Source organism: Peromyscus maniculatus, chromosome 1 (genome assembly GCF_049852395.1).
Source record: "Peromyscus maniculatus bairdii isolate BWxNUB_F1_BW_parent chromosome 1, HU_Pman_BW_mat_3.1, whole genome shotgun sequence".
NCBI lineage: Eukaryota > Metazoa > Chordata > Mammalia > Rodentia > Cricetidae > Peromyscus > Peromyscus maniculatus.
This window is the reverse complement of record NC_134852.1, coordinates 170465576-170481982: the sequence shown is the minus strand read 5'-3', so window position 1 is coordinate 170481982 and position 16407 is coordinate 170465576. Positions and strand designations below refer to the sequence as shown.

Here is a 16407-nt window from a genome sequence, read left to right as displayed (position 1 = left end):
CATCCTCTGGCTCTTACATTCTTTCTGTTTTCATATTCCGCCATGTTTCCTGAGCCATGGATGGAGAGAGAATGATGCAGATACCCTGTTTAGGGCTGAGCACTCAGCACTCACTTTTTCTCAGCACTTGGACTGGTTATGAGTCTGCGTTAACTGCTGCCGTTGTGAAAACGAAGCTTCTCTGACCAAGCTTGAGAGCAGCACTGACCCATGAGTCTAAACAAGCATATTTAGAAGGCGGTTGGACAACGTGACCACTAAAGCAGAGCAACATTGTGGGTTACCCCTCTGTGGCCTGTGACATCCCCAGCCATGGCCATTGGAAAGGCTTACAGTACCAGGCATGAATTCCCTCCTGTTTAACAGGTTTCCAATAGAATCAGAGAAATTGATTATCTCCATAGAAGTCATGCCACTATTGCAGATTTAGGCACATCTGGACTGACAGGTCAATATTATAGCAAAACGTCTAGGTCTTAATTACATGGTTTGATCCGTTTTGTCAAGTACATACATACCCAGAGCACCAACCCCCAGATTAAGATCTAGAACATTTCTGTCGTCTCAGAATGTTCTCTCAACATACCTTCCCACTTAAAACCCTGCCTTTCTCAGAAGCAACCTCTGCTGACATCTTGTCACCCTAGAAGGGCAAGAGTGATTTTAAAAAGGTAACACACGTCTTTGAGCACTTTCCTACACTGTGCTCAAAGGAGGACTAGGCAGGTGGAGGGAAGGTCATGATCTGATTCTCAAAGCTCAGAGGCAGATCTGGGCAGATGCGTGTAACAGATCATTACAGCGCAGTGTTCTAAGTCTCCGAGGGCAGGAGGGCAGTGGTGTCCTGGGACGGAGCACTTAGGAGAGTGTTGTGGGGTGGCTCTGACTCAACAAGGTGGGAGTTGTCTTGATCCCCACAAGCCTGGGTGTGGAGGCCCACAAGGGTTTCCTAGTGAGATCTGAGCTTTTTTTTTTTTTTTTTTTTTTTACCTAACAGAGCTGCATTAGAGGATGACTTGACCATGTGCATGGTTTCTAGGTGATTGGAAGGGTCTACACTTGGCTGAACTAGGGGGAGCCTTTTGCTCCACCCCTTGGCATTCCTATAAATAGCCCTTTAGCAGAGACAGGATGGGCCAGTGGATAAGGATCCAGGCCCTCCCGAGGCTATCCTGTGTTTCTGTCTGTTTCTCTCCTCTCTATCCTTCTATCTAAATCTCTTATCCCTCTCTCCTCAAGAGTACCCTTGGGTAAAATGCCAGCCTCCTACCTCTGGGATACTGGCAATATGAGGGGACATTTTGACTGTCACAAGACATTTTCCCAAGGCATTCTTCTGTCACAAAGCTTTCTTCAGGTAGAGGCCCAGGCTGTTGCTAAACATCCTAGAGGGCCTAAGGCAAGCCCCATAGCATAGAATTTCTCTAACCCCAAACTCCCATGGCAAGTCTATTAGGAAGCCGTCCTTTGAATAATGGGAAGTGTTGATGCAGCCTCAGCAAGCAGTTTCATTCCTTCCCATATCTGCATGTGCAGAGAGAAGGGCTTAGAGCAACTACAGTGACATTAAAACAAAACAAAAACAAAAAACCTCCTTGTAAATGAGATACTTAGGACATTAGCCTGAAAATTGTAAATTAGTGACTATACTTTAGCATAGAGCAGTTGTTTTGAGCAGCTTACTAAACTTAAGGTACTACTTTTTTTTTCCTTCAAAAACTGAGACTGTCTTTAAATATGAATAGGGAGAATTTCTGTTTATAGTTTTGTGTTACACCCTGCCTTTCAGAATTAAACAGAGATAAAAGCAATGTCTTTTTTCCCCTGCGAAGCAGAAATACCTTTAGACCTATTTTCACAACTTCTCCTATTAAAAATGGATGTTACTGCTGTCCATCAATAACCCTGAGTGCAAATGCACCATAATAAGTGCATTAGCGGGCAGGTCTCGTTTTAGGGTTTGCTGATGAATCCATCACAAATGGGAGCTTACAACAGATGAAATTGATTTAAAAGCAAAACAAAGAATAAAAGCCTTTTTCTTGTGTTTTTTTATAAGTGTAAAATTCTTTCAGGCAACTTGAGCTGGTTGAGGGAGTGCTTGGACAACCGAGTTGGGGTGAACGGCCTGGACAAAGCTGGAAGCACAGCCCTGTACTGGGCCTGCCACGGGGGCCACAAAGGTACCGTGTCCCGCTAGTCACACAGTTCTATGCTGTTGGAAATCGCCTGGACCTAGGGAGCCTGCTGTCTTAAAATGATAAAAAGCAGTGCTGCAGATCCTTCAGAGCATCCGCCAAAAGCTGTGTTCCTGGAAACTGCAGGGCAGTGAGGTGGGGTGTGGCTGGTGAGCACCACTGTGCAGATCTCTTGAAAGGCTGGGAACGTCCTCTCTCAGGCTTCAGAATGTACTAGAAAACACCAGCAACAGGATGACAAGCCCACCGCCACATGCCACAGGGAGGGCTCAGCTGGCTTCTGTAGCTTTTCCCTAGCTGTGCTTTTGGTCCTACATTTTAAATTTAATGAAAAATTCAGAAGTACCACACTGACTTGGGTCTGCAGTTCTGTGGCAGTCTGTAATAATGGCACATTGAATTCTGTGTACTTCATTGTAGCCCAAGCTCCACCCTCCACTCTTTCCATCAACTGAGCTATACCTTTGGATCTGAAAATTTTCTTTTGTAATCTACCTTTTAGGGTTTTTTTTTCTGTATATAAAATTTGAAGAACTTGTAAGAATTGTCTAGAACATTCTCCTAATAAGTCTTGTCTTTTGCTATTATGATGTCTATTTTTACAACGTTCACTGTTTCTGTCTTAAGAAACTCCTTTTTCTGTTTGAATTTCAGACATAGTGGAGGTCCTGTTTACTCAGCCGAATGTGGAGCTGAACCAGCAGGTGAGAGAGACTGCTTACGTGGGGAACGCATTTAGCACACCCACCTCTTTCTCGTTGACACAGTATAGCTTGTGCATGGAGACAGTATTTTAGTTGAAATTCGACAGCACACGGAGTTTTGTTGCGAGTGTGTTTTTGTGATGTGGTACTGGGGTTTGAAGCCAAGTCTTCACACTGTTCAGGTGTGCATCAGAGAGCTATACCCTCAATCCTTTTCTGGTACTACACAGCACATGCTGGAGATAATCAGCTCACAAAGAGAAAAGCTTTCCTTCAGTCTCAGTTTGAGAAGTGCTGTTGCATGATCAATTGGCCCCATTGCTCTTGGGCTGGTACCAAGGTGAGCGAGCACATGGTGGATCGGCTCATTGCATCTGCAGTGAACACTCTCACCACCCCAGGAAGCACACACCCCAGGGCACGAAGGTTTCTCACTTGCCCCTCTCTCCAAGACTCTACCGCCTCTTTCTGAATAGCCGTATTCCAGGGACCTCTGGGTATGCTTAAGATCCAAACCACAGCAAGGACCCTTCTGCTGAAGGCTCTGCTCTCTTCCAGACTCTCACCACTTCTAACCCTGGCAGTTTGCAGTCTGTTTGTGACCTGTCTTTTTCTCATTGGAGTCTGTGTCTTTGGTTCTGAAAACTCAGAAGGATGTGCCTTAGTGCTATTTTTCCCTCGTGCCTGCAATGAAATCTTTTAGCCTGAGAAATCACCTTATTTCCTTCCCTACATCTAACCATTTTCTTTGCTATTTTGATTCTACAGGTTGAACCTCAGATTTCTTTTTTATCAGAGATTTCTTCACATTTATCCTTTTTTTTTTTCCAGTGATTTCCTTTTTTAAGTTTTTTTTAAAAAATTATTTCTATGTGCATGGGTTTTTGCTGGCTGGTATATGCACCACATGTATGTAGTACCAATGGAGGCCAGAAGAGGGCATCAGATTCCCCAGGGACTGGAGTTGCAGACAATTGTGAGCCTCCATGTGGTTGCTGGGGATTGCACCTGAGTCCTCTGGAAGAGCAGTGGGTGCTCTTGACCACAGAGCCACGGCAGCCCCACTTTTTTTTTTTTTTTTTTTTTTTTAAGTTTTCAATTTTTTACTCTGTTTATTTGGTAGCAACATCTATTACAATGTAATATCTTCCCTCTGCATAAAAAATCCTCTAGGAGAATGCTTAGAGGGTAAAATAAACAAAACACAATCAAGCTTTGTATCCATGTAATCCATATGTGCATCCTGTATTTTCTTTTCTTTTTTTTTTTTTTTTTTTTTTTTGAGTAAGACTGAAATTTATTATATGCCACAGTCGTCCTACGGACCTCCATGCTATATATATATATAGCCTCTATGGTTCTGTGGGTTGTGGTCTGATTGTTCATTTTATATCTAGAATCCACCAATGAGTGAGTACATACCATAACTGTCTTTCTGGGTTTGGGTTACCTCACTCAGGATGATATTTTCTAGTTCCATCCATTTGCCTGCAAATTTCATGCTTTCATTGTTTTTCTCTGCTGAGTAGTACTCCATTGTGTATATGTACCACATTTTTTTCATCCATTCTTCCGTTGATGGGCATCTAGGTTGTTTCCAGGTTCTGGCTATTACAAATAGTGCTGCTATGAACATAGCTGAGCATGTATCTTTATGGTATGTATCAGCATTCTTTGGGTATATGCCCAAGAGTGGGATGGCTGGGTCTTGAGGTAGTTTGATTCCTAATTTTCTGAGAAACCGCCATACTGATTTCCATAGTGGTTGTACAAGTTTACATTCCCACCAACAGTGGAGGAGTGTTCCCTTTGCTCCACATCCTCTCCAACATTGGTTGTCATTGGTGTTTTTGATCTTAGCCATTCTAACAGGTGTAAGGTGGTATCTCAGAGTCGTTTTGATTTGCATTTCTCTGATGATTAAGGATGTTGAGCATTTCTTTAAATGTCTTTCAGCCATTTGTAGTTCTTGTTTTGTGAATTCTCTGTTTAGCTCTTTAGCCCATTTTTTAATTGGACTGTTCAGTGCTTTGATGTCTAGTTTCTTGAGTTCTTTATATATTGTGGAGATCAATCCTCTGTCAGATGTGGGGTTGGTGAAGATCTTTTCCCAATCTGTTGCAGCCCCGCTTTTATTTTGATTTTTTTTAAAAAAATTCCCCAAAGTTCTATATTCATTTTCTATTGCTGTGTAGCAAATTCCCAGGTTTAGCAATGTGTATGGGATGGGTTGGAATTCTGAGCATGACATGATCAGAATCCTCAAGATTCAAGATCTCACACTGTAAAGCCCAGGTTCCATTAGAACTGTGTTCTTGAGAAGCTTGAGGTTCCTGTCTAAGCTCACTACAGCTGCTGAGATTTGAGCTTTTCGCCCCTGTAGTACCTACTGATGACCTCAGCTTTTAGATGCCACTTCCTTCTATCAAGAGTTCACAAAATGGCTGTTTGCCGTCCTCCTTGTGGTTAGTAAGTGGTAGTCTTTGCTCTGCCATTAACCTTTGTTTTTAAAAGCCTGCCTGACTAGATGTGGCCTACCCAGAATAATCTCCCTTTTGGTGAACCCAATAAATATTGTCTACAAAGTGATGGGCTTTTTATTTTTAAATACAAGGTCTTACTATGTATCTTAGGTTGGCCTTAAACTTGCTGTGTAGACCAAGCTAGACTTGAACTCACAGAGATCCATCTGTCTCTGTCTTCTGAGTGCTAGGATTAAAGGCGTGCACCACCATGCCCCAGCCAGTAGAAGTGATGGCCTTTATATTCTCTGGCTTCACCCACACTTGAGGATGACAGGGTTGTATATGGGGTCTGTTGGGGGACAAAGGAGATCAAGCATTAAAGGAATCATCTAAGAAGTTTGTTGACTACAAGCTCTTATTTCACTCTTACTTTTAATGACATCCTTTTCTTGTCTGATTATGTAAAACCATCTAATATGGCTGATATATTAATAATTGCTTTTAAAAAAATGTTCTCTGCTATTTACTGTGCTTTTCTCCCTAGGAGCTTTTTTATTTTGTTTAAGTTGACCTCTACTCAAACACTTACGCTGTTTCCAAACACCTAGTGTCTTGTGTAGCTAGAGTTTTCCTGCCTGGCCTACAGTCAGGACAAATCTCTCACCTGCCAGTCCCACAGCTGCTCAGACCCAACCAAGTAAACACAGAGACTTATATTGCTTACAAACTGTATGGCTGTATGCAGGCTTCTTGCTAACTGTTTTTATATCTTAAATTAACCCATTTCTATAAATCTATACCTTGCCACGTGGCTCGTGGCTTACCGGCATCTTCACATGCTGCTTGTCATGGCGGTGGCTGGCAGTGTCTCCCCCACCCAGCCTTGTACTTCCCAGAATTCTCCTCTCTCCTTGTCCTGCCTATACTTCCTGCCTGGCCACTGGCCAATCAGTGTTTTATTTATACAGAATGATATCCACAGCAGTCCTGGTTCAGCCATTTGTCTGTGATTGGAAGCTATGTGCTCTTGGTGGAGGGTGGGGTGCCCCTTAATGAACTTCTCCATAGGGTGACATGATGAGGCCCCTCCTGTGTTATCGAGTATGCTAACATAAATACCACTCCTACCCCTCACTGTGGGGCCATACTGTTTGGCGGAGGTCCTGCGCTCTCCTGGCTGAAGTCACCACCCTTCACCCTCCCCACTGGACAATGAGGGTAAAAGCAGCTGAGTGAAGGATCTCACTGTTCAGTTTACGGGTTTTCATCCAGCTGACTCTTGTCACCGTCTCTCCTGCCATTGTGCATGAGCTGAGGAACTCTGGGAATCTCTCCGCAGGGCAATTCTGCTTTAGTGGGACATCTGCCAGTAATTGGTCCAAGGGGTCGAATGATGTCGTATGGATCCATTTGGTCACTCCTGTTTTCTCTCCATGCCGCATTCTTGCCCAGTGCTCTAGGAATCTTCAGTTCCTGACTTTGTCTGGGTCTCTTTGCATCTCCTGCCAAGGCCTCTCTCAGCAGGAGCCTGTGCCTCAGCATGTCTCTGCCACGGTAGTTTTGCTGTGCCCGGCCTCCCAGAGTAGATTTTTCTCATTGCTAGTTCCTCTCTCCTTTGGAATTCCATGTGGTTCTGGAGCTTTTCTCTTAATCCATTTACAGGGACTAAACTTACATTGCTCTCTTCATCCAGTCCACTTTGTATTTTTGTAACACTATTTTCCCTTGCTTTCACCATAGAATAAGCTGGGAGACACGGCTCTGCACGCAGCTGCCTGGAAGGGTTATGCAGACATTGTCCAGTTGCTACTGGCAAAAGGTAAAGTTTTTATTGAATTGACCTGATATTTGTTTGCCTTGAAAAATAGCTCCTAGCAAAGTAGGCCATTTAAAATAGTAGGGAGACTAAGTTTCCTTCCATTAAAGCTGGAGTTTTAACCTCTATACTCTTATTTATAGTACATCATTGTTACAATTGAGATGAAATTATTGGGGTACATTTATGGTACTTTTTAACTGTGAATTAAGACCTTGATAAACTTAAAAAGTACATACAAGCGTATTACTTTTAGAAGGAACTTGCTATGCATATCTGGATTTTAGGTTTTTTTAGGGAATCATGTCCTGGGAAAGTTGGTTAGGCTCATGTTTGCTTGGGAGAGCCTGAATAAATAGCAGAAATGCTGTAGATGCTCTTGCCTAAGCTGAGCCAGTGCTGAGGTGTGAACGAAGGATGCTTTGATCCCATTTCTTGCTTCTCTGCGATTCACAGCAAACAGCTAAATCAGGGACCACTCATCCGTTTATCTGCTTGTCCCATAAATATTAACTGCTCTTACAGAGGGCTGGCCATGCATGTCACTCAGGGGCTTGGCCCAGAGGGCAATTCTGTGGAATCTTTCTCCAAGCCACAATTTGTAGATTCTGTCTTTAGGAATCTTTAGGAAAAGTGTTGTAGAATTTATGAGCAAGGATGTTTTTGGTTAAAGTCAGATGATGACCCCAAACCCCTGGTCTAAAAGGTTACTCACCATGAGGACGATTGTTGGGTTTTCCTAAAGGTCACACTGAAGGCTGTGGTTTCTAATGTGGCAGCCGTGAGCAGTGTGCTGCTGAGCCACACTTAATGTTTTGTTTTCAAAGTGGCTGCAAGCACCCATGGTACTGCATACATTGTGGGAACTGTGGCTGTGATAGAAGGCAGCAGCCCTCAGTACCACTTCTAGTGAACCCTTTAAGTAAACCTGTGAGCAAGTTCTTCAGGGATGCTGCTCATGATAGTGTTGGAAATGATGACAATCAGGAAGAACTGACTCCTGTCATTAGAGCCGTGATGAAATCAGTTTTGGCACATCCACAAAATGCAATACCTATAAATGTTCAGATACATCGAGTTTTGTGCATATCTAAGAAAAAGTGCACCATTATTTAATTCCTGTTAAGTTAAAAATGAAGTTGTAAGGCTGGCACGATGACTGAGCAGGGAAGGGTGCCTGTCACCAGACTGAGGACTTGAGTTCAGTCCCTGGGACCCATATGGTGCAAGGGGAACACCAGCTCTGGCCTTCCAGGTGCAGCGTGACACAGATGTCCACATGCATACATACAAAGAAAACAAGTGGAATTTACAAGTGGAATCACAGAGCGGCACAGGTGGTTTGGCTTTGTGCACAGGTTCATATGTGTGCAGATCATTGGCGAACGTAAGAGAGACGGCTCAGGCCCACTGTAAGAGTGGTCCCCTCTGAAGAGCTTAGTTCAGGGGATTAAATCAGCACTGTTGAGTACACTTCTGTATTTCTTGTTCTTTAACAATGCAGATGTCTCCATGGATTCTGATGCAATTTGTAGCACAAAGGCGAGGGAAAAAATGAGAGGAAGAGGGCTTGCAGGGACAATGAATTGGGGAACAATGAATTGCCTATGAGTTTTATTGTTTTGCCATTCTTCTGATTTACATATGAATGTACCAACAGATATAAAATATTAATCCCCTGACATTCATCCCAGTGGAGTTTTCTAAAGGCCCTCATGAACTGAAGGAGAGGGAAAGGGTGTGCTAGATGGAAGCCCCAAAGCCTTCTGCTAAGATCCACAAAGCCCTTGGGATTTACCCAGAACCTCGTAATGGCCTCATTGAAAAGTCCTGTGCAATCCCTGTCACGTTCATTCTGGGCCAGAATTGTTCTCTAGGTAGCTTTGCCAAAGTGACTAGCTTTGGTACAGAGGATTGGCTGCCGTGGTCCAGTCCTCAGAGACACATAGTTTCCTTTTCTTGTGTTGGAAGGTGCTAGGACGGACTTGAGAAACAACGAGAAGAAGCTGGCCTTGGACATGGCCACCAATGCAGCCTGTGCGTCACTCCTGAAAAAGAAGCAGGGAACAGGTATTGTTTTATGTTGCTCTCCTTCTTGTGCTTATGACCGAGACTTAACATCTTTCTATTGCAAAAGGGTTTTTTTTTTTTTTTTAAAGATTTATTTATGGGGTTGGAGAGATGGCTTAGTGGCTAAAAGCATTGGCAGCTCTTCCAGAATCCTGAGCTCAATTCTCAGCAACCACATGGTGGCTCACAGCCACAGATAATGGGATCTGTTGCCATCTTCTGGCATGCAGGTATGCGTGCAGATAGAGCACCATATACATAAAGTAAATAAATCTTAAAAAATTAAAATGAAACAAAAAAATTAAGAAAGTATTTATGTGTTTTATGTGTGTCTTAGTTAGGGTTTCTATTGTTGTAAAGAGACACCATGACCATGGCAACTCTTATAAGGAAAACATTTAATTGAGGGGGCTTACTTACAGTTTCAGAGGTTCAATCCATTATCATCATGATGGGGAGCATGGCGGCATGCAGGCAGACATGGTCCTGGAGGAGTAGCTGAGAGTCCTACATCTTACAGGCAACAGGAAGTCAACTGAGTCACTGGACATTATCCTGAGCATAGAAAACCTCAAAGCCCACCCCCACAGTGACATACTTCCTCCAGAAGGCCATACCCATTCCAACAAAGCCATACCTCCTAATAATGCCACTCCTTATGAGATTATGGGGGCCAATTACATTCATACTAACACAATGTATTTTCGAGTTTTGTCTACATATACATCTGCACACCAGGAGATGGCGTCAGATTCCATTATAGACAGTTGTGAGCTGGCATGTAAATTCTGGAAATTGAACTCAGGACCTCTGGAAGGGCTCTTAACTGCTGAGCCATCTCTCCAGCCCCACAGAAGGTTTTATTCCCCTCCCCCTTGATAAATGATTGTGAATTTTGAATATATACCACTGATGTAAATCAGATCTAGAGTAGAATAATACTGTCAGGTAAGCAAATTTGAAGGCAGGCTCTTTCACGGTGTGTTTCTTCTGTTCTTTGCTGATAATGGGTTTGCTTTCCACCCTCACATCATGGCTTCTGGGAGTGGCTGAAGACAGATGTAACTGAAATTCAAGTTCCCCACCCCATAGTTGCATTATGCTTTAGATTTAATGAGGGTAGCAATAAGTTGTCATTGAAATTATTCCAGGCTTTGCCAAAGATTTTGCATCTATTCACAGTGTGTAGATGGTTTTGAAAATTTAAAGATGAGGTGTACATTCTTTTTGTTTGTTTGTATTTTTTGAGACAGGGTTTCTCTGTGTAGTCTTGGCCGACCTGGAATTCTCTCAATAGATCAAGTTGGCCTTGAACTCACAGAGATCCGCTTGCCTCTGCCTCCCAAGTGCTGGAATTAAAGGCATGTGCCACCAATGCCCAATTGAGGTGTACATACTTAAAGATTAAAATGTAGATGTGGGAAAATAAATTTGAAAGAATGAAGTGAAAGTTATACATGGTGGTTGTTTCGAATGAAGGGGTTGTCTGTTACTGTTCTGTTGCTGTGAAGAGACAACCACAACCAAGGCAACTTTTATAAAGGAAAGCATTTAATTAGGGGTTTGCTTACAGTTTCAGAAGGTTAGTCTGTGATCATTGTGCTGGGGAGCGTGGCAGGAGCAGGTAGATATGGTGCTAGAGAAGTAGCTGAGAGCTTTGCATGCTGCTCTGTAGGCAGCAGGCAGACAAGAGGAGGGAGGGAGAGAGAGGCGCCTTGGCATAGGCGTTTGCAACCTCAAAGCCCACTGCCAGCAACACACCTCTTCCAACAAGGACACACCCCCTAATCCTTCCCAAATAGTCCATCAGCTGGGGACTAAGCATGCAATTATGTGAGCCTGGGCAGTGCAGGGCATTGTCCTTCGATCCACCACAGCATTGAAACACACAAGTCACCTGCACCTACTCAGGGGCCGGCTGTTTATTGGCCTCTCCGTGTGCATCCTGTGAGGACCTGCCTTACATTCTCCATCCCACTCACCTCCCCTTTCACTCTCCCTAGCACTGTGCTTTCTCCTTCCCATTCATCCATATTCCCTGGCTGGCATCGAGCCCAGAGAGGTTAAATACATCAATAGATGTAGACAAAGGTTTGATGGAAGGGACCATGAGAGAGAAAGAGGGAGAGAGGGAGGGAGGAGCGAGTGTGTTTGTGTGTGGCGCACGTGTGGAGATCAGAGAACAACTTGCAGGAGTTGGTTCTCTCCTTCCACTGTGGGATCTGGGGATTGAATTCGGGTTGTCAGGTTGGCGCCTTCCGCCCACTGAGCCACCTCCCAGGCCCTCTATTGTCTTAGGTTTAATACTCCTTCAGAGTACGAGCCAGGGTTTCCCCCACCGTCTAAGAAGAAACAGTGTAACGGAAGCCTTACTTAGGCAAATGCTTTGCCTGGCTGCTCATTGTTACAGCCTTGGTAGAACCTCAGTGTCTACAGTTCCAGTGGTCCACATCTGTAGGATCAGTGTTTGCATTATAGAGGTAAAGGACACTCTGTTCCATGTTAACCTCATTATATCATTTATTATCTCTTCCATTAAATCTTTTTCTGTCTAATGGAAAACTGGTTATATTTCTCTTTATTCCTTTGGTTTTTTTTTTGTTTTTTTGAGACAGGGTTTCTCTGTGTGTAGCCCTGGCTGTCCTGGAACTAGCTCTGCAGACCAGGCTGGCCTCGAACTCACAGAGATCTGCCTGGCTCTGCCTCCTGAGTGCTGGGATTAAAGGCGTCCGCCACTACCACTTATTCCCATTAATCTTGAACCCTGTGGAAACTAATCCCTCCCTCCAGTGTCCATTACCCTGAGAAGTGGCCACACAGCGCGTCGCTCTTGTACCATACCCGGCTCCTAACAGAAACAACAACAGAGGCACTCCTTAGTCCCCTGCCTTAGCCCATCAGAAATCGTCAGCATCCTTCCTCTCATCAGGGCTTAAGGGAACCTCCCAAATTATCCTCCTTGCCCATTAGCAAGTCCCATCATCAGCCTGCCCATGAACCTGTTGCTCCTCTTGTAGTATCCTCCTCTTCAGCTCACATACAGTGAAAACCAGCCTGGAGTTTGGTGTTTTAACCAGGAGTTAAACTGCTGTTTCTTTAAAGACATTCATTTATGGATGTGGGCTCTAGAGGGAAGAACAGAGTGTTAGCTTAGCTGGTGGTGCCTGCTACAGATTTGGGGGAAGCCATATTAGCAACGGTGTGGGAGAGAAACTAGAAGCCATGCCTGTTGCTGGGTGGGCAGCTTTTGCTTGAGGTCAACCTCCTGGTCCTTGGTGTCCAGTTGGGTCAGGAGGAAGGGCTGTGGCCTAACTTCCTTTCTCTGCCACTGACTTCCTGTTGCTAGACTGGTACCTTCAGAGAGACTCCACCGAGGTCTAAAGTTTCTTAGGCTCTGAAGGTTCTCATTCTCTCTCCCTTGAGCTGGGTCCTGACCAGCAAGCCATCTTTCTAGCCCGGTAGGGTTCTCTGCCCATCCTCCCGTACCCTCTGCAGACTCAGGACAAGTCATATTTCCGGTGTAATCTGGGCTGTGCTAGCAAGAGAGTATGGTTGGGATACCTTGCTGTCCTGCAGCAGTTAAGCTCTGACTGCACGTTTGTTGTTGGGTTTTTTTTTTGTTTTGTTTTGTTTTGATTTTTCGAGACAGGGTTTCTCTGTGTAGCTTTGCGCCTTTCCTGGATCTCCCTCTGTAGACCAGGCTGACCTCAAACTCACAAAGATCCACCTGCCTCTGCCTCCTAAGTGCTGGGATTAAAGGCATGCGCCACCACTGCCCGGCTAGTTTTTGAGTTGCTGGAAAGTGTAAGAATTTGACATGGTAGCCAAAGAGGCAGCAGTTAGAATAGCTGCCTTCCTTCTGAGCTCTGTTCAAGATTGCTTTAGTATTTGACAGGGTCCGACTTTTTCATTTATTTTATTTATTTTCATTTCAGTCTCTAGCTTCTTTGTATACTTAATTTGTCTGAAATGAAACTTAGGCATCTGTGTTTTCGCTTTCTTTTCTCCCTCATTAGTTATCTTTCTATCACCTGCCTTCAGGTAAGGCACAGGCTGTGGACTGACTGATGCCACTTGTGAAGGGGTTGCTGGTGTGCTCCCTGCGGGCCACAGTGCGTGTGGCGGGTTGCTTTGTGCAGCGGCAATCAGACAGCTGGTCTCCCCACCAAGTGCCTCACTCTGTCAGAGGGCTTGGCAGCATCTGCAGGAGTGACGCTTCATAGGCTGAAAAGCAGTGGTGGGAAGGATCTCGGGGACCCCATAGTCCCTCAGTCAGTCCCTCAGTCAGAGGGGAGATCGTGTTTTGAATTGTCAAAAGCACTGAAAGTGAGAACAATTCTGAACCGTTTGTGATTTCTTTCTTTTGCCTCCTTCCTGTTTTTTCTTCAGACGGGGTTCGAACGTTAAGCAACGCCGAGGACTACCTTGATGACGAAGACTCAGACTGATTCCTCCTGGAGCTGCTTTGATGCCTAAACTCCTTTTGCTTTTGCCATTCCAAAACCTTGGTTGTTTTGCCGGAAGAGTATTGATAACCGTTCTTTTTAAAGTCTGTATGAACGTGGCACTGTTGCACTGTGATCTGTGATGAGTCGGCATGGCACCGGTGATTCTCACCCGTGACTTGCCAATAAGCGCTGGGATACTTTGCTGTATAAAATGCATATATGTTCACCAGTGTAGAACAAGAAAAGATTATTTCTATTTATCAAGCTAAAGGAATTTTAATAATTTTTTTCTTTTAAAAAAAATCAGGATTTTTTTTTAAAGTTCTTTACCTCAAGGAATGGGATGTTTTGAGTGGGTTTTTCAAGGGGGAAATGCTTATTATAACGATAGACCAAAATTCTCAACAGAATATTGTCAGCTCTTCTGACAAAAATAAACATTTAAAGAGTCTTTGTTATCTGTTTTTGTGCTATCACTCACTGCTGGTAAATAAATAAAGCTTTTTGTACTCAGGTAAGAACTGATTTTATCTTACTTTTAGATTTCATTTTATATTGGTTAGCACAGAAGAATCATAGTTGTGTTTCACTCACAGCTTCCCAGATCATCAGTTGCATGTCTTAGAAAACATAAAATTTTAATAGTTACAAAATACTCAGAATTGTATTCAAGGTAATACTTAGAACAGAGAAACTCAGTAACCTCATTTCACTTTGATTAAAGTGTGAAAGCTTTAAAAAAATCTTGATCTCCACCAGGTGGTGGTGGCACATGCCTTTAATCCCAACACTGGGGAGGCAGTTCAAGGCTAGCCTGGTCTATAGAGCGAGTTCCAGGACAGCCAAAGCTACACAGACAAACCTTGTCTCAAAAGATGCCCCCCCCCCAAAAAAAAAAAGAAGTTTTAAATTTGTATCGCTGCAGAAATGTTAAAGGTGGCACAGTCTCATCATGTGTCTAGATTCCCAGCCCAGGGCCCAGAAATATATTTCCAAGAATTCACTGTTCATTTCAAAAGGCTTATTGGTCATGAGAAGGAAATTTGTGAAGAAGGAAGTGGGTCAGCTCAGGAAATGAATAACCTACGTAGGTTCACCTTCTGGCTATAGCTGGTTTCTCTCTGTGGGTTAGGTCCCTCGAGAAAGGTACCCGGAGGAACCAGGTCGAGGTTAACCAATTTAGTAGAAAAGAACCCTTGGGAACATTAACAGCAAAGCATGCACTCCGAGAGTAATTAAGGATGGTATCATAGTCTCCAAATAAATGTGTTTCTTTCTGGTTGTTTGAGATGGCATCTCACCAGACCATCCTGAGACTCACTGTGTAGCCCAAGCTGTCCTCAAGCCCTGCCTTTGCCTGCCAAGTGCTGGAATTGTAGGCATGAGCCACCACGCCTGACTTGTTAATAAATTTAATCTAGCCATTTGCATGCAGTTCTTTATAAGCAGAAATGGAAGCATACCAATTCCTTCCAGAAATGTTCTCTCTTCCCATAGTACTTGGAAGGCTTTTTCACTGAAACCCAGCATGTGCCTCAGCAAAAAGCTTTTAGAGATCCTGAAACATTTCATTCTTCTGTCCTTTGCAGGCAGGGCAGTTAAACAGTTATTGACAGGGCAGAGACGGTATAAAGGTCATCTGGAGGGAAGAGAGTCACATTTGGCCTGTGCTACTGCATAGGCATGCTAGCTGCCTGGTCCCACCGTGTCCAGTCCCCCATGGTCTCATCATGTGGGTCCCCCCTCCCCAAGCGTTTGCTGCCTGAGCAGGCAGGAACTCGTGACCACGCTGCTCCTTGGGGTCCCAACTTTGAGTTGCTTAATTCTAGCTGATAACAATCCAACTACTTCACCACTGTGTCCCCTTGCCGCCCTCTAGCTCCTGTGGGACAGCACCGGGCCCAGACGTTTCAAGGCCATGATGCATCCATCTAGCACAGCGGATTCCCCCTCCATGATTCCACCTCCCTGACATGAACTGACTGGAGTCCTTTTGTAGTTGATGCTATTTCCCCTCTACTTCCTGAAGCCTCTTTTGGAATGGTTTTGCCATGGTGATGGTGAGAGCTAATTTTAGGCAGGGGCAGGGCACTGGGTGTCACACTCTGAAGGCAGATGAGCACCCCCACTTGAACCTGGCCTACAGAGTGACAACACCTGTCCTTGTACTCTAGCCTTTCCTAGCCCAGACAGCACCTCTGACCCTCTAGGGGCTGAGAGTGAAATAAGACTCTCAACTCTCCAACCCCAAACTGAATACAGGTAATTTTTATAAAATTATAATATGCACTTTTAAATAACATTTGTGTTTAAGGTGAAGAATAATAGAGCTTTATTGCCTTTTTTCCTTTCTTAATATGTTGAACATGGAGGAACCCAAAAGTTGGCCAATTATATTAGCTTCTGTGACTCTTCACTGACTCCTTTTTTTTCCCCAAAAAAGATTAGCCATATTGTTATTACCCAAAGATAAAAGATGGAAATAATATTGAAAATGAAATTTTGTATTTTAAATAGAAGAAAGTGATAATGTATTTGTTTTGAGACTGGCTGATATTCAAGCTCTGCACAGACATCATCAGTGTAAACCGCAAAGGGTCTAACTCAGTTATTCTTGACCTGTGGGTCACAACCCCATTCTGCAGCATTAGGAAGGTTGAGAACCACTGGCATAGAGCAGCTTCGGCTTCTGACTTTGCTCTTGGG

General features: G+C 44.0%; 1 protein-coding gene across 1 annotated transcript in view; it reads left to right on the top strand.

The window, feature by feature from the left end:
• Ostf1 (osteoclast stimulating factor 1) overlaps positions 1-14152 on the top strand; it is a 53634-nt gene extending 39482 nt beyond the window's left edge. Inside the window, exons 6-10 of the mRNA XM_006985419.4 lie at positions 2076-2183; positions 2853-2902; positions 7108-7186; positions 9155-9253; positions 13643-14152. Coding sequence (XP_006985481.1) covers positions 2076-2183; positions 2853-2902; positions 7108-7186; positions 9155-9253; positions 13643-13701 — 395 coding nt within the window. The 3' untranslated portion in view covers positions 13702-14152. The remainder of the gene's footprint in view (positions 1-2075; positions 2184-2852; positions 2903-7107; positions 7187-9154; positions 9254-13642) is intronic.
• The last annotated feature ends 2255 nt before the right edge of the window (positions 14153-16407 follow it).